Raw genomic sequence first — 20,476 nt, forward strand, 5'->3', positions numbered from 1 at the left:
CAACCTGCTCAGCGGCCTGAAACAGCCTGGGGGCTTCTTACAAAGTCACACACACACGTGCCCTACAGCCAAGCCTTCAACAGAGGTGCTTACCCCACTCATGTTCACAGCAAGCTTATCTGTAACAGCTAAGAGCTGGAAGCAACCCAGAGCCCCCCAAGAAGTGCCGGGGAGTGGCGGAACTCCACTCAGCAGCAAAGAGGAATCATGGACTCACACGGCAAGCATCCCACACAAGCGTGCTGGCCACAAGCGGCCTTCCGCTTGAACGAAACTCTGCAAAGTGCACACCATCCTGGGGGGTAGGGATGGAGGTGCTGATTCAACACCCAAAGGAGTTTATGTGAACACGTTAAATGTGATCAGCCACTGCATGAGAATCAACCTCAATAAAGCTGTTTCAAGAGAGGCCCTTCTGTGGCTGGAAGTGGCTGGCTGTGGGGTCAGAGGTCTGAGATTAAGCCCCAGCGGTGGCGGGCCAGAACACAGTCCCTTCCCCAGGCTGAGTCCCAGATCTGCCCAGTGTGCCTGTCTGTTCTCCAGATCTACCAGCCCCGGGTCCAGACCACGGGAGCCTCCTCCGAGCCCTGGGGATCCCCGGTCACCCCAGCTCCCGCATCTAGTCCTGTAGAGTCTGGAGGAGGAAGGAGGGAACCCTCAGGGAGGGACCCTGTGCAGTGGCCAGTGGGACCCCTGCTCACCGTAGTTTGAGACTCAATTTGAGAAGATGCCAGGAGGCCGTCGCAGCCTCACAGGCCCCCTTCCCCTCTGCCACCACCCCGGCCATCCCCAGACGCACTCAGGTTTGTGTGTGCCCAGTCAGTAGGTGCTTAACCACTGGAGCGGGAACACGGCACTGCCCCCCAACCAGCTGACGGTCTGGTCGGTCCCGAGAGCTTCCGGGCCAGCCCCTGACACCTTCCCTCCTACCTTTTGGGCTGAAGGAACGGCCCCAGCCCCCTCTTCAAGGACCACCTTAGTGCTTGCAGCCGAGCAGGGCTAGCGCAAGCCCACGCCCACTCAGGGCTGCCCGGGAGGCTGGCGCACCCCCTCCAGGCCCCCTGCCCTGCGCTGCATCACCAAGGACCCCCACCCAGGCCCCCTGTGTGCTCTCCCCACTCACGGGTCTCTCTCTACCTGTGTGCACTCTTGTTCTACATCCAGGGACCTGCCAAGCAGGTGACCCAAACCTGCTGGGAGGAAGGCCTTACCTCCCCCCTGAGGATTCGCCGGGAGTGGGTGGGGGTCTGCTCTCTGGGGAGCCAACAGCCTCCCTTGCACTCAGCACCAAACAGGCCTCTGTGAGTCAGGAAACCGCTGCTGTTTAAAGCTTTGGACCCAGCGCTGGGCACACCACCACACCTTTGCATCATTTCCATAAACGGGATGACCCCGGCCCTGGTCAGCAGAGGCCCACGCAGGGTCCCGGCGGGGCGAGCTTTGGGTGCTCCTGGGGAGGGCCAGGCTGGCTCATCTGGCCACCAGACGGACGTGTCTGCTGGTGGCCTCGGCAGGCTCGGGGGGTGTAGATTCCTCTCTGGGTGGGTGGTCTTCAACAGGCTTAGCACAGGTCTTCAGGAGCCAGCACCCCCTTCTTGAGGATGAGATTCCCGTAGAGGGCTGTCTCCCTGCACAAGGAGCAGGCTGAGTGGCAGGCGGGGATAGAGAGGCCCCAGCTGCCCGGACCACCGCTCTGGCACCCGCCCGGGCACGCCCAGCAAACCCCTTGCCTCTCTCATTCCCTGTGGGGTGTTTAGTCCAGGGGCAGGGGCTGCATGGAGGGTGGAGAGAGCTCTGGAGTGGGGAGGGGTAGGGACCCTGCTTGGCAGACGTAGCGCAACCCAGTGGACCCAGTGGATCCAGCCAGAACTCACCCTGTTGCCACAACAGCAAAAGCCTTTTTCGCCCGCTCATAAAACGCAAACCTCTCCACCATCCCCAGGGAGAACTGGAAGGCAGAGCGGGAGGGTTGAAGCTCAGGCCCAGGGGCAATGGGAAAATGCAGGCAGGGGCCCCAAGGACACTGGCCTTCTGACCTGTGTGGACTGGGCAGGCAGGGACACAGGGGGCTGTGGTGGCCACCTGCTTGGCGCCCCTGAATCACCTGAGCTGCAAAATCCCATGGGCAGAGGAGCCTGGTAGGCTGCTGTCTATGGGGTCGCTAAGAGTCGGACACGACTGAGCAACTTCACTTTCACTTTTCACTTTCATGCATTGGAGAAGGAAATGGCAACCCACTCCAGTGTTCTTCCCTGGAGAATCCCAGGGACGGTGGAGCCTGGTGGGCTGCCATCTATGGGATCGCACAGAGTCGGACACGACTGAAGTGACTTAGCAGCAGCAGCAGCCCCCAGGATGGTGGGTGGTGGGGCTACTGTCCAGACCAGGAGCCCCGGGTCCTTTCAGGAAAGTCCCACCCAAGACCTGCCCGGCCCTTTGCAGGACAAGGGGCGACAGGCAGCATCGGGCCAGGCCTCTGGCCACAAGTGGGAGCCAGCAGTACCCTGCTGTTCTCAGGATGGGGTGTGTGAGGACCCCCAGGCAGAGTTAGATGAGGGTCCCAGGAGGGAGGGGGTTGGCCAGGGCAGGAGCTCGCATAACTGTGGGGCAGAGTTCCGGGGCTGTCTTTCACTTCTCCTGGGCCTCCAAGGCACAGAGGGTCGCTGGGCCCTTTCCCAGTGGGGATCTTAGGCTCACCTCATAGCCAGCCCTGGAAAGGATGGACTGGTAGCTCGTCCACACTGGGGCCAGCAGGCCGCTCTTCCTGTCGCTGGGCACCGGCTCCATGACCACAGCCTAGAGACGGAGAGGCTCGGCTCTGTGCCCACCGCCCCCCCCCCAACCCTGGGCGCCCTCAGGGCTCCTCTGGTTGGTTCAGTGCCTCGGGAACATGCGTCCTTCCCACCCCCATCAGGGCAAGTGGTCCCTGCGCTCTGGCAGAGGGTAAGCCGAGGCCCAGAGCAGGCTTACCGGGCTCTGCACGTAGGTGTCCAGGGGTAGCAGCTGCAGCACGGCCTCTAGGAGCTGGGGGATGCCCAGGCCTGGGGGCAGAGGACGGCCTCAGACACGGGCGCGAGCGGCCCTCCTGGGGACACTGACGAGGTCACACCGAGTCTCCCCACCGGAGCGGTGGCCCCTGTCTCTGTCTGCCCCTGCCCACCCCACCTTCACTCTTCCACACAGGCCGTTGGTGGTGACCCCAAACACGTGTCCACCATGAGGGGCAGCCAGGCCACTTTCTTGATCCCAGGAGGCCCTGGAAATGACCTCCTGAGATGATAGCGGGGTCTGGAAAGAGGCCTCTCTCGGCTGCCGTCAGACCTGCCCCACTTGGCTCCAAGGCCCTCTGCTCTCCTGAAAGTTGGTTTCTGATTGTTAAACTAGCGTGTGTTCACGTACAAAACTGGGAAATACAGAAGCCCGTGAAAAGAAAGGACTGTCCCACCCTCAGAACATCACTGGCGGTGGGAAGCACCAGGCACATCCAAGCCCAGCCCACCTCCATTACCGTCAGGACTGCTAACCCCTCTGTTTCGTGTCCCCTCCAGGACCTGGTCCCGACCCCCAGTCTCACCTCCCACTGTTCCCTTGTGCGACCTGCCCTGCTCCCCCCCCTTCCCCCCCCCCCCCCCCGCGCCCCCCCCCCCCACGAGAAGGTGAGAAGGCCGTTAGAGGCGTGTGAGTGTGCGGACACCTGGAACATTTGGGGCCAGGGCGCCAGTGCTGGGTGGAGAAGGAAATGGCAACCCACTCCAGTGTTCTTGCCTGGAGAATCCCAGGGACAGGGGAGCCTGGTGGGCTGCCGTCTATGCGGTCGCACAGAGTCGGACACGACTGAAGCGACTTAGCAGCAGCAGTGCTGGGATTCCACAGCAGAGCACAAGCTGAGCTCCTCTACTGGGCTGGGCACCACCGCTCGGTCAGGCCTGTTTCCCCATTTGTAAGAGGCCACCAAGTGCTGCGTGAGACGGGGCAGGAGGCCCAGGCTCCCGTCTGGGGGCGGGGGCTGCGGGGAGAATCTGCTGAGACCTCCTGGGTCCCTGGGGCAGTTCCTGCGGGCTTGGTGGGGGCGGGGCAGAGCCGCAGCACCCGGCGGCCCAGAGCCCAGCGCACCCTCCCACCCACCCTGCGGCAGGCGGGGCTCACCGTCGGCGCGGATCTCCTCCGGGCCGCCTCTACAGATGGAGCTGCTGGGGAAGTTCACGTCTGCAAGAACTGGAGGGCCAGCACGGCCAGACATCAGCGCTGGGTCGGCTCACGTTCCTCGCGCCGCGTGGGGGGCACAGACCCGGAGCCGCAGGGCCGACGCCTGAGGACTCGCCCCGCCCCGCCCGGGTCTGCGATCGCGAGGGACCGGAGCCTGCGCGCCCGAGGACTTGCGGGGTAGCCGAAGGCTGGGCGGGCTCCGGGCGCGCGGCCGCGGTCCCAGGAAGAGAGACCGACGCACACGTCCCAGACCAGCCCGGGCGCCGGCGGTGCGGGCCCGAAGGCCGTGAGCGGACGGGGCTGGAGCGCGGGCTGCGGCGGGGCGTGCGCGGGGGCGCTCGGCCCGGACGCCGGGCTGGAGAGGGAACCGGACCTGCCCGCCCCCGCCCAGGCCCGGCGCCCTGCCCGCCTGCGGCTCGCGGGGCCGGCTCTCCCGGAGGCCCGGACCCCGCGCTCACCGATCTCGTCTCCGTGCCCCATCCGCGCCAGGGCGAAGAGCAGCTCCGGGGACAGGAGCGCGGGGATGCCTTTGAGCACCACCATGGTCGCGGGCCGGGGGCTGGCGGCCGGGGGGCGGGGCTGCGCGGGGCGGGGCTGGGCGGGGCTGCGCGAGGGGCGGGACCTGGGGTGGGCGGGGTCTGGACGGAGGGTTCCCCAGCCAAGCGCTGCGGACCAGGGGTCGTTCGGGGAGCGGTGGACACCAGCCCGTCCCAGTGTTGCCGGAACCAGTTCTAGAGAAACTAAGAACCACACTCGGAGAGCTGGAGAACTCAGATTTATCATGTCAGGGGGCCCGGAGGAGTTAACACTCCAAGCTGTAAGCCCCGAGCAAAGGGGTTACAGAGTTTTTGGAGACAGACTATAGTGGGCTTTCTGGTGGCTCAGACGGTAAAGCGTCTGTCTACAATGCGGGAGACCTGGGTCCGATCCCTGGGCCGGGAAGATCCCCTGGAGAAGGAAATGGCAATCCACTCGAGTGCTGCTGCTGCTGCTGCTAAGTCGCTTCAGTCGTGTCCGACTCTGTGCGATCCCATAGATGGCAGCCCACCAGGCTCCCCCGTCCCTGAGATTCTCCAGGCAATCCACTCCAGTACTATTGCCTGGAAAATCCCATGGACAGAGGGGCCTGGTGGGCTACAGTCCATGGGGTCTCAAAGACCGAGCGACTTCACTTTCCTACAGTGGGCTTCCCTCATGGCTCAGTTGGTAAAGAACCCACCTGCAATGCAGGAGACCTCGTTTGGTTCCTGAGTCGGAAAGATTCCCTGGAGAAGGGATAGGCTACCCACTCCAGTATTCTTGGGCTTGCTTCCCTTGTGGCTCAGCTGGTGAAGAATCCCCCTGCAATGTGGGAGACCTGGGTTCGATCCCTGGGTTGGGAAGATCCCCTGGAGGATCTTCCAGGGAAAAGCTACCCACTGCAGTGTTCTGGCCTGGAGAATTCCATGGATTGTGTAGTTGCAAAGAGTCAGACACGACTGACCGACTTGCACTCTTTTTTTTTTTCACTTGATAGTGGGCAACACTAGCTGTTATACGCTGGTTTTAACTAAGGGAACATCAGTCAAGATAGGGAGGGAGAAGCCTGACCTTTATGCTGACAGGCATGATTCAGCAGGTTTGCAGGGGCTGGGCGATTGCAAAGAGCAGGACAAGGGTCAGGGAGACGAGCTCCAGTTCCTAGCGTTGTGAGTCCCCGCTTTCTGAGACTGCATGATCCAGACCTTGCGAGGAGCAAGCTGAGTCACAGAGGCAGAATGAGCAGGAGGCTATGTAAGATTCTACCTTTTCCTCTTCTCCAGCAGCCGCCGGTTTGGGGGGCTTCGGGACCCCACTGGGTCCAGGACCCGGAACCCCACGTTTGTGGTCGGAGCCCCCCAGTGCCTTCCTTGCTCCAGGCCTCTGTTCTGCCCCCAGGCCTTGCTGACTTGCTCCCCACCCCTTCCAGCCCACAGGGTCTGTGACGCCCTGGGGTGGGGAGGAGGGGGTGGCGGCACAGGGCTGACTTCTTCGGCCAACCCCTTCACACTGGAAAGAGCCTGAGGACAGGTGGAGGCGACCTCCTCCCAAGTGCAGAGAGCACCCCTCCTGTCCCCCAGGTCAGCCTGCTGAGACCCCTCAGGGGCCTGGCTTGGGGCAGCACCCCTGCTCTGGACAATAGCTCTCTGACTCCACTCTTTGGCCCGGAATCCTGGATGCCAGCTCTGGGGTCACCCCTTTAGGTTCAGTCCTTCAGAGCTGGGAGCACCTACCACTCTGCTTCCGTGTACGGTGTTTCCACCTCCTGTGCACCGTGCTCAGAGGCTGGGAGAAGACACCCATCACCCCAAAGGGGAGGCTGCAGCCTCAGCCTCCAGGGCTGAGTCAGGACTATGGTCCTGAGGACTGATCTTGGCTGCTGTGTGTGGACAAAGAATGTCCCTGCCATGTTCCCAGGTGGCCCTATTGCCAATGCAGGAGACGCAAGAGACACGGGTTCGATCCCTGGGTCGGGAAGACCCCCTGGAGGAGTGCATGGCAACCCACTCCAGTGTTCTTGTCTGGAGAATCCCATGGACAGAGGAGGGTGGCGAGGTCCAGTCCATAGGGTCGCAAACAGACAAGACTGAAACGACTTAGCACGCATGCACACCATGTCATTGAAAGGATACCGAGGCCACCGAGCCTTCAGCCACTGCAGCTGCACCCGAGTTGCACCCTGAGGGGGTTTACTACAGAGAAGAAAAAATGATCCTGGCCCTAGATAGCTGAAGTGAAGTGAGTGAAGTCGCTCAGTCGTGTCCGACTATTTGCGACCCCATACACTGTAGCCTACAAGGCTCCTCTGTCCATGGAATTTTCCAGGCAAGAGTACTGGAGTGGGTTGCCATTTCCTTCTCCAGGGCATCTTCCCAGACTGAGGATCGAACCCGGGTCTCCTGCATCGCAGGCAGACGCTTTACTGTCTCAGCCACCAGGGAAGCCCCTAGACGGCTGAGGTGCATCTTAAAGGCATGATTCCGCGGAGCCCAAACGCTGGCATCTGCCCATGCAGAGGCACTGAATGCATTGAGACGTCTGCTTTTCTTTATTAGCAATGACCTGTGGCTGCTCCAACTATAACCGGTTTTTTGTTTTGTTTGAAAAAACTCCCTATATACACTGGCTCCTCTTGTTACCTGAAAACTGGGTTCGCCTCTCAGTGAGGTCAAAAAGACCCAACCAAGCTGGCAAAGGCGATGAAAAGAAGAATTTATCACTCACAGCAAGTAAGGAAAGCACGAGGGATTTTTCCCACTAGCAAAAGTGGGGAAGTTTTAAGCTAAGGGCACCACCAGAGGGGCTTGAGCAGAGAATTCAACATAAAACTGGAGCAAAGGTGAGGTCAACAGAGCCCAAGTCTTTGTTGTCTTAAGTCAGGAGGGTCAGCATCACGAGCCCACCCTCCACCTGGGCGGGAGCCTTAGTTCCTGCAGAACTCGGTGCATTGTCGCCTTTATCCCTTGAGAAGGAGTCTCTGCATTTTCTCCGTCCCTGTGTCCCCTTGTGCCTTTAGGGTGACTGATGGCTGACCTGTTCAAGGGCCAGCACCCGTGACCAGGCCTAGATCACAAGACGGCTTAGACCAAAACGGGCTGTCTTACATCAAGAATGCCTCTTATGCTGTGAAAGTGCTGCACTCAATATGCCAACAAATTTGGAAAACTCAGCAGTGGCCATAGGACTGGAAAAGGTCAGTTTTCATTCCCATCTCAAAGGCAATGCCAAAGAATGTTCAAACCACTGCACAATTGCACTCATTTTACATGCTAGCAAGGTCATGCTCAAAATCCTCCAAGGTAGGCTTCAATATTATGTGAATCAAGAACTTCCAGATGTACAAGCTGGATTTAGAAAAGGCAGAGGAACCAGAGACCTGATTGTCAACATCCGTTGGATCTTAGAAAAAGCAAGAGAGTTCCAGAAAAACATCTACTTCTGCTTTATTGACTATGCCAAAGCCTTTGACTGTGTGGATCACAACAAACTGTGGAAAATTCTTCAAGAGATGAAAATACCATACCACCTTACCTGCCTCCTGAGAAATCTGTATGAAGGTCAAGAAGCAACAGTTAGAACTGGACATGGAACAACAGACTGGTTCTAAATTGGGAAAGGAGTACGTCCAGGCTGTATATTGTCACCCTGCTTATTTAACTTCTATGCAGAGTACATCATGAGAAACGCTGGAGTGGAAGAAGCACAAGCTGGAATCAAGATTGCCGGGAGAAATATCAATAACCTCAGATATGCAGATGACACCACCCTTATGGCAGAAAGCAAAGAGGAACTAAACAGCCTCTTGATGAAAGTGAAAGAGGAGAGTAAAAAAGCTGGCTTAAAACTCAACATTCAGAAAACTAAGATCATGGCATCTGGTCCCATCACTTCATGGCAAATAGATGGGGAAACAATGGAAATAGTTAGAGACTTTATATTCTTGGGCTCCAAAATCACTGTAGACTTGACTGCAGCCATGAAATTAAAAGATGCTTGCTCCTTGGAAGAAACACTATGACAAACCTAGACAGCATATTCAAAAGCAGAGACGTCACTTTACTGACAAAGGTCTGTATAGTCGAAGCTATGGTTTTTCCAGTCGTCATGTATGGATGTGAGAGCTGGACCATAAAGAAAGCTGAGCGCCAAAGAATTGATGCTTTTGAACTGTGGTGTTGGAGAACACTCTTGAGAGTTCCTTGGACTGCAAGGAGATCAGATCAGTCAACCCTAAAGGAAATCAGTCCTGAATATTCGTTGGAAGGCCTGATGCTGAAGCTCCAATCCTTTGGCCACCTGGTGTGAAGAACTGACTGACTGGAAAAGACCCTATGCTGGGAAAGACAGAGGCAGGAGGAGAAGGGGATGACAGAGGATGAGAGGGTTGGATGGCATCACTGACTTGATGGACAAGAGTTTGAGAAAACTCGGTTTGGTGGTGGACAGGGAAGCATGGCGTGCTGCAGGCCGTGGGGTCACAAAGAGTCGGACACGACTGAGCGACTGAACTGAACATGGTGTCAGTCGAGAAAGCCATTCCTGCTTCTTCCTCTGGGGACCCCCTGCCCCACCTACTTACACTCCCTCAGCTCTGTGGAGCAGGCCCCTCGCAGCATCTGAGAGGCTGTGTCCAGGGCTGAAGTCTCAGCAAGGCCACTGCATGAGGCACGATCCTCAGCTTCGGGTTGTGCGTTCTCTTTAGTGGACGCGTGTAACTGTCCTCCCCAAGTGGCAGCACCACCACCGTGCCGTGCGTGATGTGCCTCCCGAGAAGCGGGTCTCCTCCTTCCTTGAGCCAGGTGGGCTTCTGCGACTGCCTCCAATAGAACATGCTCTACAAGCTGCTGCCTGGCTCCTGGGGGCATGTCGTAGAAAGCAGTGTGGTGTCTCCCTGCGGAATACTTGCTTTGGTGTTAAAATCTAATAAACTTGGCAATAATTTGTTAGGCAGCAGTAGCTGACTAATGCAGATGGCCCCTGTGCCAAGACGTCAACAAAAATCCTGCTACGCCAGCCTCGGCCTTCCACCCTGTGTCTGGCCCATCCCTACCCCCCTGCCCCCCCCAATCCATGCACTCAGGATAGAGGGCAGACCCCAGTTCAGATGCCCATGCCTGCACCAGCTGGGTCATACCCCCGTTTTAGAACCCAGCACCTAACCTCACTGCCAGCCTGCAGACCGGCTTTTGCTCAGGCCAGCCAGCTCTCAGCCTTCCATGCTCGGGCCCCTCCTTACAGGGCTGGCTGCCTTGCTCTTCTGAGGACTTACTGCTGTTGGCCCTGCAGGAAAGCCCAACTCAGAGCCTGGACAGGCCAGGCTCTCTCCCCTTGGGCCCCGCCCCTTCCACCTCATCCCTCAGTGGACCTCAGCCCTGCCTGTGGTGACGTGCCCAGAGGCCTGGCAGGTTCCGGGGAAGTAACCTGGAGACAACAGACACCCCACACCCACTGCCCATCCCTGAGGAGCCTTGGTGGCCAAAGCTGCCCACACACCAGCCACCCACAGTGGCCGACTGCACCAGCGTGAGCAGTGCCTACTCCGAAGCCCGAGTGGAGACTCGTAGTTAACGTTCCCTGAAGCTTATTTTTTTAGTAGAGATATAGGAAGGAAAAACCAAGTTTATGGATACATGAGAAGTTGTTCTCAGCTTCAAAAACCAATCACAACCCAAAACCAATACGGGGCGGGAGGTCAATTAACTCAAGAGGGAGTGGAGGGCTCTCTGGGCCTGTGGTCCCTGCCATCTGCCTAGGGTTTGCCTGCTGCCCTCTCACATACAGCAAAGCACATGGTCACACGTGGACAGTCCCGTCTCTGCCAAGCCCGGGGCCAGCACACAGCCCAAAGAGAAGGTTCTGTTCCCTGGGCCTGAGGGTAGGACCCATCCCTGCCACATTCTGAAACCCACATGGCCCTGTGGGTGCAGACCTTTGAGACACACACGGACACTCATGTGTGGGCCTCACGTCCAGCCCTTAGCTTCCAGCTGAGCCACTAGGACAAGGGTGCCTATGGGCCTCGGAAGGGCTGCTTCCACCTGGCCCCCAGCACTCGGGACTCCATTAGTCACAGTCAAATTTATTATTTGTTTGGCTGTGCTGGGTCTTAGTGGTGGCTTGCAGGATCTTCCGTGCAGCTTTTTTTTTTCAGTCGCAGCATGTGGGATCTAGCTGTCCGATCAGGAGCTGGACTCAGACCCCTGCACTGGGAGCTCAGTCTTGGTAACTGGGCCACCAGCGTAGTCCCTCCAGGAAGCAATCATGAGGCTAGGCGCGACGCGTGTGGAAAGCTAAACTAATGCATTTACTTCCTCAACGTGAAGCTCCCCCTGCAGACGCCTCTGCTGGTGCATTCCAGATGGCGCGACTCGCAGCTTTAGCACGTGGGTCCCCACGTCTGTCACGGTGAGGACCACCCGGCTGGGCCTGGCCTTCCAGCCCCAGCGGAGCCTGATCTCACCGTCCCTTTGCACCTGCCTCCTCGCTCTCCGTGCGAGGGCGACCCCATCATCCAGCACCTTCAACGACCTGCCCTGGCGTTCTGGCCCCATGCAAGCCGCTCTGTGACCCTCTGCCGAGGGGGACGAGGCTGCACCCCGGCCTGCCTGCTGCGTGTACTGTGAGGGGCTGGAGAGGAGGCAGCGGTTCTGATACATGACAAGACCCTCACAGACGCGCCTGAGCTGAAGTGCAAGGGTTCACGCAGAGAACGTGTGCCGCACTGTTGTCACTGACATGGGAACCTGGGCACGGTCTCAACACACTACGCTACCTGAGCAAGCAGATCACAATGGACACATGTCATGAAAGACGTCAGGGCCACTGAAGAGAATGCGAGCAGGAGTCATGTTCAGCCATGGAAAGAAATGGACTGTTACTGTTACAACCTGGGTGGACTTCGGAAATACTATATTCAATTTGCAACGGAAAGAAAGTGCAGTAAAGGTCCCCAGGACCCGGGGGGCAGGCGGGGGGCCAGGCAGGGAGTCAGTGTCGCGGCGTAGTTTCTGTTTGGGGCGATGAAGCCGCACGGAGGCAGATGAGAACGCTGAGCGCACCGCTGCCAGGCGTACATTTAAAAACGGATAAACAGCAAGCTTTCTGTTATCTACTTTAGAACGAAAAAGAATCACAGTCATGAAAGAACTGGGTGCGTTTGTGCGAAAGAAGCAGAAATGTTCATTTTCACACAAAGAAAACCGAGTTTCACACATGAGCGCATGGGCACAGAAAATCCTAAGAGCCAGGCAGTCCCCCTCGGGCGAGGATGGGGCCTTTGCGGACCCTGTTCTGTTTGAATGCTGTTGCTTAGAATGACAGACGAAAGTGTTTAAAAAGTGATGGAACACTGAAGAATAGAAACGACCAACAAAAGGCCTAATGTGACCTGAGGTCTGTCAGTCAAGAGCATGTCTCTCTAGAGACCCAGCAACAAGGCCTTCACTCTGAGTGGCCATGTCCACCGCTGCAAACGACACAGTGGCTGAGCCGGGGTCCCGTGACCACTGAGTGAAGGCCACCTGCCCCCCGCAGGCTGTGACCCACACCACCCCGCAGAGCTGGAGGGAAGCCACGTGTCACCGACACTGCGCACAAGACAGAAGCATTGATCAGCTTCTGAAGCTGCTCGTCCTCTCGGATGGGGGGCCGAGACAGAGGCCGCCGGCTGTCACTGGTCTTTGAAGTTGGCCTTTCTCTTCTCCACAAATGCGGCCATCCCTTCCTTCCGGTCTTCCTGTGAGGAGGAGAAGCAGGGGTGGATGGTGACTATTCCCGAGGCTAGGCCTGCTCACTGCCTGCCAGCTCTTCCCGCCCTCAGCCGCCCTCATCCACAGGCTCTGTGGGGGGGTCACCTCAAGGGTGAATGACCCAAGTCCCTGACCAGCGAGGGCGGGCCCAGGAATGGGTATTTTCACAGTAAACACCCCTGCCCTGCCCGTGCTGACCGTCTTTCGGGGGCCACTAACCTTCGAGTGGAATACACCCTCATCTAGAGAGCCTCAGGTCCATGCGCTTGGTCACTCAAATCATGACCTGGGTCCAGTCGTGGCCTGTGCCACGTGGTGTCCCAAGGGTTAGGGAACAGGACACAAGGAAAGGCTTTGCCTCAGCCCTCCTTCCTCACACACGCACACACACACGCACTCGCAACACAGGAATCCTCACACACATGCATGCACGCACACAGAAGCGTACACAGGCAATACTCACACATACACACACACCCCACACGCATGCACTCACACCACACGACTACTCACACACACACATGCACTCACACCACACGTGTGCACTCACAGTACATGCATGCACTCACACACAAGTGCACACACACGTGCATACAATGCACTCACAGTACATACATGTACTCATACCACACACACATGCACGCACACCACACACATGGACACACACCACACATGCACGCACACCACACAAATCCTCACACTACATGCACACACTCACACATGTGCACACACATGCATGTACTCAGGCCACAACATGCACTCACATACAAGTGCATACACATGGACTCACACGACACACATGCACCCCCACACACGTGCACACAATGCACTCATAGTACGTGCATGCACTCACACCACACGCACGCACTCACCACACGCACGCACTCACACCACACGCATGCATTCAGTACATGCACACACTCACATGTGCACACACACAAATCTGCGCCTCAAGAACCAAAGTCACTTTAATCTCTTTCATGAAACACCTATTTATGACTTCCTGATAGTAAGAGATGAATTTTAGTGACTATTAAAAGAATGACTTCCTTCAAGTTACTAGCAGATACCCTAGAAAATAATGTGCCAAGGTTTCAAATTATAGTGTTAAAATGTATTCGATCCCCATTCCAAGTAACTGGAACGATCTAGAAAGACCATGGGTAAATAGATTGCCTTTTAAACACAGCAACTGCTATTTAAGTGTGCAACTCCTAAGATCTTTTGTTGTCAGGAAGCATTTAACAGGAGGCTTGCTATGCGCTGTTTCGGATCTGTCAGGAATTCTCTGCTCCTCAGGAATTAAGAGGAGAGGCAAGCCTCTCCTGGGGGCTGAGGAATCCAGGCATTTCCTGTGTTAGTTTTTCTATATGGTGATAAGCACCCTCTTCCTCCTTGTGAACCATTCAGTAAAAGTGACTGTTTACAACCCTCTCTCTCTTTAATATCGATCACCTATGTTTTGTAAGTCTGGAATTTTAATCTTTATCTTTGCTGAGAATAACTACCTTGTAAGACGGTATATATGCCCACAGCATGTTGACTAAAACACCTTTGCCCCATCAGAGCTCTGGTCCCCATGTCTTTCTCTCTCTCTCTCAGGCTATTTCTTTGGAGCGCAGAGGCCCTCTGAGCTCACTTTCCTGCCCAGGCTTCTAAGACCCTCTCGAGAAGGTGCTCTGCACCTTCACCCCATCGAGAGGGCGCCTGAGGCCTCCGTGAACAGAGCAAGCCCCGTGCCAGGGGCTTTATTGGCTTTCCGTGTAAACCAAGGAATATCAGCCTTTCTCTCCCTTACTTTCTTATCGTCGACTGTGGACCACCAGGTTCCGGTCCATTAAAGGACCTCAACGTTTTGTAATAAGAAATCAGTGTAAACATTTCTGTACTTTGAACTCCTACATGCTGCGCTGTTATTTGCTCAGTTGTGTTCAGCTCTGTGTGACCCCATGGACTGTGGCCCGCCAGGCTCCTCTGTCCTTGGGATTCTCCAGGCAAGGATGCTGGAGTGGGCTGCCATTCCCCTCTCCAGGGGATATTACTGACTCAGGGACTGAACCCAGGTCTCCCGCACTGCAGGTGGATTCTTTATGGTCTGAGCCACCAGGGAAGCCCCATTTATTTGCAAACATCACTGCCCAGCTACAGGGAGGCTATGAGCTCTGACCAGAGACAAATGGTGATAAAATCTACAAGCAAATTCCAGAACTTTCACGGCTGGACCATGTGATTTCCCGCATGAACGAGGCTACTCACGGTGGCAAAAGTTGAGTAGAAGAGCTTCTTCTCCAATTTAACGCCCTCTGCTAATGTCATCTCAAAAGCTGAAAAAGGAGACCCTGCGGTGAGGAGCTGAGACGCAGACTTGGGAGTGCAGCACCTTCTCCAGAGGCAGGGACCCGCCTGGGGACCGACACGCGCCCTGATGTCATGGGACTAAAGTGTAGCCTCCCCTCCAGGGTGTCGCCCCGGCTGCAGCCCAGTGAACAGCTGCTCCCGGGCTCCCCTGTGTCCTGTGTGGGGACCGGTGTGGAAGGTGGGATGGAAAACTGTCCAGTCACGAGGGGGCTGAGGAAGCCCAGGAACGTGGACTCTAGAAGCACGACAAATAAGTAAGGACGACACCGAAAACGGAGGTGTGGGCAGAACGGAGCGAGGCCCAGGTTAAGTCTGCAGCAGAGGCGAGGGGGCGCGAGGCTCACGGAAGATTTTGCGGCAGCACCTGCAGCCAGGTCCTGTGACCGGCGCCAGGCGGTGACAGCTGCCCCAGGCCTCACCACACGCTCCACGCACTTAAGGGTGAGCCCAGGGAGCAGAGACAGGGTCGGGGCAGCGTGGCCCTCCAGGGACACTCACTGCCCTCACAGGCGGAATAAGCAAAGGGACAGCCTCACTCCAATGCTGAGATGAAATCACCGTGTTAACACACAAGCGATTCTCAAGAGGGGTGGTCAGAGCTGCTCTGCTGGTCAAGAGTGGCTGCTGAGCCCAGACCCTCAGCCAGGAGGGCAGAGCTGCCCCTGGCTCACCCCTGGACGGTCAGGCGCAGCTGCAGCAGAGAGGAACTTCCTCCTCCCAGGTTCTGCAGGGGGACCCTCCCAGGCTGCCTTGCTCGCCAGCACTGGCCCCCAGGCTGGCCCAGTTCTCAGGTCCTGCTTCCAAGGGGAGCTCAGACCAGTTCAACAGAATTTGTGAGCAAGCAGCTAGAGACTAGAACGCGACAAAGAGCCAAAATCGAAATACTGAGAACCCTAACAATTTCTGTGCAGATCAACTGAGACGCACAGTTCAGACCCCAACTGTCAAGTCTCGCGACTGCCCCGTGCGGCCTCCCCTCCCCGCTACCTGCGTTCACCGACTCTTTGGCCATCGCTGTTACAATCTTAGAGTTGCTGGCAATTTTTTCTGCACATTGGATGGCTTCTTCAACCACTGTCTCAACAGGAAAAACTTTGCTTACAAGACCTACAACACAGAAAGGTAAACAGCATGTGGAAACAGCCGATTCTCTGTCACAGCGCAGGCCTCCACCAGACACAGGCAAGGGTCCTCAGCAAGCCCTGGTGGGGCTGCCACCCTTGGCTATCAAGGTTACGGGGCTCTTACAGCCAAAGGTCACTGAGGGGCCCGGAGCGGGCCTGCCTGCAGGGTCTTGGAGACCCCCACCATTCACGTAGGTTCTGAGAAGTGCGACGGTCTCACTGTTAGTCTTTCATCCACGCGGACATCTGAGCCACTCTGCTGTGCGTGGTGGTATTTCAAACAGACACAGGCAGTGAGTATCCTGGACTCGCAGGATGCCAGAAAGCTCTGTGCTGATCATTGTGGGAGTCCCTGGGTGAGGCCCTCCCCCTCCACTCAGCTCCCAAGGGGGCAACTCCATGGGGCGGCCCCAGCCTATACCTGCTTGCTTGGCATCCTGGGCTGAGATCCGGTCACCAGTGAGGACCATCTCCATGGCCAGTGACTTTCCGACAGCACGGGTCAGTCTCTGGGTGCCCCCTGCACCTGCAGGGGCAGAGGGCTGCTGGGCATGCCGTGCTGTGGCCAAGAAGCCACAGACAGGCTGCTGGCAAGTGTCTAGGGCCTGAAGACCTACAGCACTCAGCTGGGGGTGAGCAGAACTGGGGGAGACCCAGACATCACAGGGAAGCCTCCTTCCCACACTCAGGCCTCTGCCTTGTGCCCTGGGCCCCTTGTATCAGCGCCTCTCGTGCAGGAGTCAGACTCTGGATGGATGCCTGGAGCGCACAGACCCTGACCTGACCCACCCTGGGGGGCAGCTGGGGGCAGCCTCCGATCACAACTGGCTCTGCTCCCAGAGTGGGACAGGGGCAAGGCTCCTGCCTCGCGGGCCTGGGAATGTGCTCCTCTCCCAGGCTCTTCGGGTGTCTAGCCCTACGTGGACTTCGCCTCCACGGGCCCTGCCCCCGCCCACTCAACGGCCTCTGACTGGAAAGATTGGTCTGCCCGTTCACCTGCCCACAGTGAACCCCAGCGCTGCCAGGGCGAGGTGAGTGGCCACCTGAGGGAGGCACCCACGGTCCAGCAGTCTCGAGCGCTACCTCAGCACGGTGGGGACCTTGGGCATTGGGACAGGGAGAGCCTGGCGGTCCCCTCAGCTGACCCCACTCTGCCCACTGCCTGGCCCGCTGGCCTGGGAGAGACGCTGGGCTCCTGGCTCTACATCCGAGGTAGAGACTTTGTGGGGACACAGCCTGTAGCTCTCATCAGGTGGGCCGAGGGGCAGAGGCATCACTGTTGGCCTGCTGCTCCCGTCGCCCTCCCGCGGGGGATGTGCTTCCCTGCCTTGAACCTGCTGAGGCCACGGGTCTCGCTCTGGCCACTGGAACAGGAGCCCTCGGTGGTGACCTGTGGTCTCCGTGTTTCCTTCTCCGAGCTGCTGACCTACAAGGACCCACCCCGGACGCTCAGCAGCAAGAGTCACTGCGGCCGGAAGCCAGCGTGCGGCCAGTCCAGAGGGGCTGGCAGGGTCCCAGGCCCCGCCCGCCCCACGGGGAAGGTAGCGCAGCCAGGCTCACAGGACAGTCCCACTGTTTCTGTCTGACGCAGAGACAGCCCAGATGCCTGGCAGAGGGCAGATTTGGGCGGATGACTTGAAGAGCTGACTCGAGAGCCTTTACCTGGGATGGTTCCTATTAGAATCTCCGGCTGCCCAAACTGGGCTTTCTCCCCAGCATAAATGATGTCACACATCATAGCAAGTTCACAGCCGCCCCCGAGCTGCAAAACAAGAGGCACCGCAAGAGGACCCCAGTTACGATCACTCTGTTTGCTCATTAAATTTTCTATAAAAAGGAACGCGGTCTGGGGTACAGCAGACGTCCACACAGAGATGGCAAGTCAGGTAACCGCCTCCATAAGCTACATGCACAGTCGATGCTGCGAGGCTTTCTGGCAAAGGCCAGACAGCAAATGCCTTTGGCCTTGCGCGTCCTACAGTGTCTGCTGTGGCCACTCCACTCAGCTGAGGGAGCTGAAAGGCAGCCAAGAGAGGGGAGAACTGAGGCTGCTGCGTTCCAATACACTCTGCCCGCTGACCCGCTCACCCCAAGGAAGCTTTACTAAGGAACTGTGAGTTGAAAGGTCCTTCTCACTTCTGTACAGGCCACAACCAGCCCCAGAGCCTCTGAGTCATCCAGGTGCCTGCAGGAGACCCCAACACCAATGGGGCACCCAGCACTTTCAAGGGCAGCAGAAGGAGCTAATTTATAAGGCAGTGCAGGTTGGAAAGTCATCAAACTGCACAGAAAGCCAACACATGTGTCCTTAACCTTGCAGAGGGGAGGCAGCTCCTGGGGAGCCTTAGGGACCATGCTGAAGACAGGGGAATCCAAAGGCCAGGAGCTGAACCCCCTCCCACAGAGCAGATGCTAAACGCTTTACAGGTCTTGCCTCTCTCGTTATCACCGAGAACAAGACACAGCCTCCTCCGAATAAAAACCGGTGCTACTGTGCAAACACAGTTCCTTCGGGCGCTCTGAGTGCAAGGAGGTGGCGGGGGGTGGGGGGGGGACACTCACGGCATAGCCATTGACAGCAGCTATGATCGGCTTCTTGACACGTGTGAGTTGGTCCCAGTGGCTCAAAAACCGGCCAGAGTAACAGTACTGGAACGTGTGGCTCTGCATTTCCTTGATGTCGGCTCCAGCTGGGTGGTGGGAAATGACGTTCCAGTTACCAGAGGCAACTGCTGAGTGTCCAGGGGTAAGCACTGGGCTCTGGGGGAGGCCACATGGACGCACAGCTGGGCCGGGGGCACGGTGACGGCGGCGACGCAGAGGGACGCGGCCAGGAAACAGCAGGAGGGGCTCAGGGGAAGCGGGCTCACTCACATCCCTCTCGCCCGAGACCCGCCTGCCTCTGAGCAGGCTGATTGTGCTGGCAGGGCACGCTCAACATTAATCAGAGAGCCTCCTCCAAGCAGCTCAGGGTTTGGTCTACCTTATGTAAATAAATCCTCAAGTTGCAGAACCTGCCTGATGCCTTCATGGAGGTATAAGGCTGCCTGCCACGCCACAGGTGGGATCACATACCTCATGCTGAGCAGCTCACCTGCAAATGCCTTCTCCCCGCCTGTGAGGACAACGGCGCCCACGGCTGGGTCTTCCTCGAAGGCCTGCAGTGCCTGGTTGAGCTCCGCGATCAGGCCATTGCAGAGCGCATTGAGGGCCTTGGGGCGGTTCAGCTGGATCAACCCCACGTTGCTGTTCTTTCCCTTCTTTGCTGTGATGATGTACTCAAAGGCTGCACCTGGGAAGAAATGGGAAACTGGGATTTCCACTAACAGAGGCATCAAACTGGGGGATGCATTCCGCCGCGGCACAGGGCGATCCCGACGCCCGAGGGCCCCGCCCAGTCCCTGGTGCTGCAGCTCACGCTGCATGGGGGCTTCTGCAGGGCCCTCTGCTTTCACAGAAGTTGGAACGTTTCCCTAAGTTAAGACAACCCCAGCAATGACCAGCAGCCTTCCTTCTGAATGCTTTGGTTGGCATTGCCCTGAACCTGTGCTGCAGATGCCTGGCATCCTGTAGAAACAAGAGATGAGGAAACTCTCTCTTTAAACAGATGCCAACTGGGTGACGTGCACACAGGCAAAGGGCCACTGCCAGACAGCAGGGGCAGCCTGCTCAGGCCTGGGAGCCAGAATGACCTGGCTGGGGAAGCTTAACCAAGGCAGCTGCCTCCTTGAATGCAGTACCTACCCGGTGGGCTTGCTGGCGAGTAACTGAAATCACCCATGTGTGGGCAGCATCCCCCACACCCCACATACAAGCCCAAAAAGAGACGGCTGGGGACAGGCCAGGGTGCAGAAGCAGGTGGTCAGAAGGGACTCGGGGAGCATCAACACCAGGTAACAGCTAGGGTAAGCGGACACACAGGTGAAGGAAGAGGCTGCAGAGATTCGCTCCCAGAGATGTGGCCAGGAGTTCCTGGGAAATTCGGGGTGGTGGAGGGGCGGTGGGGGGGGGGGGGGTGCCCGGCTGCCGGGGGTGGGGCGGGCAGACTCTGAAGGGACGAGCAGTGGACCCGCGGAGGCTGGGCAGGAGGCACCACAGGACAGCACGCGCGACCCCTTCCGACGGCAGATGCGCGGACCGCGCGTCCTCCGAAGTCTGAGGGCTTTCATACTAAATGCTGAAGTGGCCAGAGGTCTTGGCACTCAGCCCCGAGTCCCCGGCGTCGAGACGCTAGTGACCCCAGGGCTCCGCGCGCTCAGGAAGGAGGTGCTGGGCGGGGGAGTCAGGCCGGACGCTCCCCGGCAAGGGCGCGGTGCGGCCCAGGGGCCCCGGCCCAGGAAGAGGCCCGGGGACCCCAACCACAGCCCGCCCCCGCGGCCCCGCACTCACTCGAGGCGAAGGAGCGCTGCACCGGGCAGAAGAGCCAGTGCCGCAGCGGGGCGCGGACGCAGGGCAGCAGGGCACGTAAGGCGGCCATGGCGCTCGCGCGGACGACTGCGCCCTCCGCCCGCTGGCGCGGAG

The 20,476-nt window shown here is 58.1% G+C and overlaps 2 protein-coding genes across 2 annotated transcripts; both read right to left on the reverse strand.

The window, feature by feature from the left end:
* Nucleotides 1–1,361: 1,361 nt before the first annotated feature.
* Nucleotides 1,362–4,757, reverse strand: FUOM (fucose mutarotase). Its single transcript, XM_052661092.1, has 6 exons — nucleotides 4,665–4,757; nucleotides 4,147–4,215; nucleotides 2,971–3,041; nucleotides 2,698–2,796; nucleotides 1,875–1,948; nucleotides 1,362–1,628 (listed from the first exon to the last, which is right to left on the reverse strand). The coding sequence occupies exons 1-6, from the start codon at nucleotides 4,747–4,749 to the stop codon at nucleotides 1,562–1,564; spliced, it is 465 nt and encodes a 154-aa protein (XP_052517052.1). The 5' UTR covers nucleotides 4,750–4,757; the 3' UTR covers nucleotides 1,362–1,561.
* Nucleotides 4,758–11,876: 7,119 nt separating this feature from the next.
* Nucleotides 11,877–20,476, reverse strand: ECHS1 (enoyl-CoA hydratase, short chain 1). Its single transcript, XM_052660775.1, has 8 exons — nucleotides 20,345–20,476; nucleotides 19,050–19,247; nucleotides 18,518–18,645; nucleotides 17,618–17,717; nucleotides 16,377–16,481; nucleotides 15,819–15,938; nucleotides 14,730–14,797; nucleotides 11,877–12,460 (listed from the first exon to the last, which is right to left on the reverse strand). Exons 1-8 carry the CDS (start codon nucleotides 20,430–20,432, stop codon nucleotides 12,395–12,397), a joined length of 873 nt encoding a protein of 290 aa, XP_052516735.1. The 5' UTR covers nucleotides 20,433–20,476; the 3' UTR covers nucleotides 11,877–12,394.

This window comes from Budorcas taxicolor, chromosome 23 (assembly GCF_023091745.1).
Source record: "Budorcas taxicolor isolate Tak-1 chromosome 23, Takin1.1, whole genome shotgun sequence".
Classification (NCBI taxonomy): Eukaryota; Metazoa; Chordata; class Mammalia; order Artiodactyla; family Bovidae; genus Budorcas; species Budorcas taxicolor.

Excerpts from the sequence above, each read along its gene's own strand:
- FUOM (XM_052661092.1), bottom strand. The coding sequence starts at position 4,749 with ATGGTGGTGCTCAAAGGCATCCCCGCGCTCCTGTCCCCGGAGCTGCTC. Across the intron at positions 4,216-4,664 it reads GGGGCACGGAGACGAGATCG|TTCTTGCAGACGTGAACTTC; the intron begins GTGAGCGCGGGG and ends CTGGCCCTCCAG. Across the intron at positions 1,629-1,874 it reads TTTGCTGTTGTGGCAACAGG|GGAGACAGCCCTCTACGGGA; the intron begins GTGAGTTCTGGC and ends CTCCTTGTGCAG.
- ECHS1 (XM_052660775.1), bottom strand. The coding sequence starts at position 20,432 with ATGGCCGCCTTACGTGCCCTGCTGCCCTGCGTCCGCGCCCCGCTGCGG. Across the intron at positions 18,646-19,049 it reads CGGGGAGAAGGCATTTGCAG|CTGGAGCCGACATCAAGGAA; the intron begins GTGAGCTGCTCA and ends CCCACCACCCAG. Across the intron at positions 12,461-14,729 it reads TCTACTCAACTTTTGCCACC|GAAGACCGGAAGGAAGGGAT; the intron begins GTGAGTAGCCTC and ends TCCTCCTCACAG.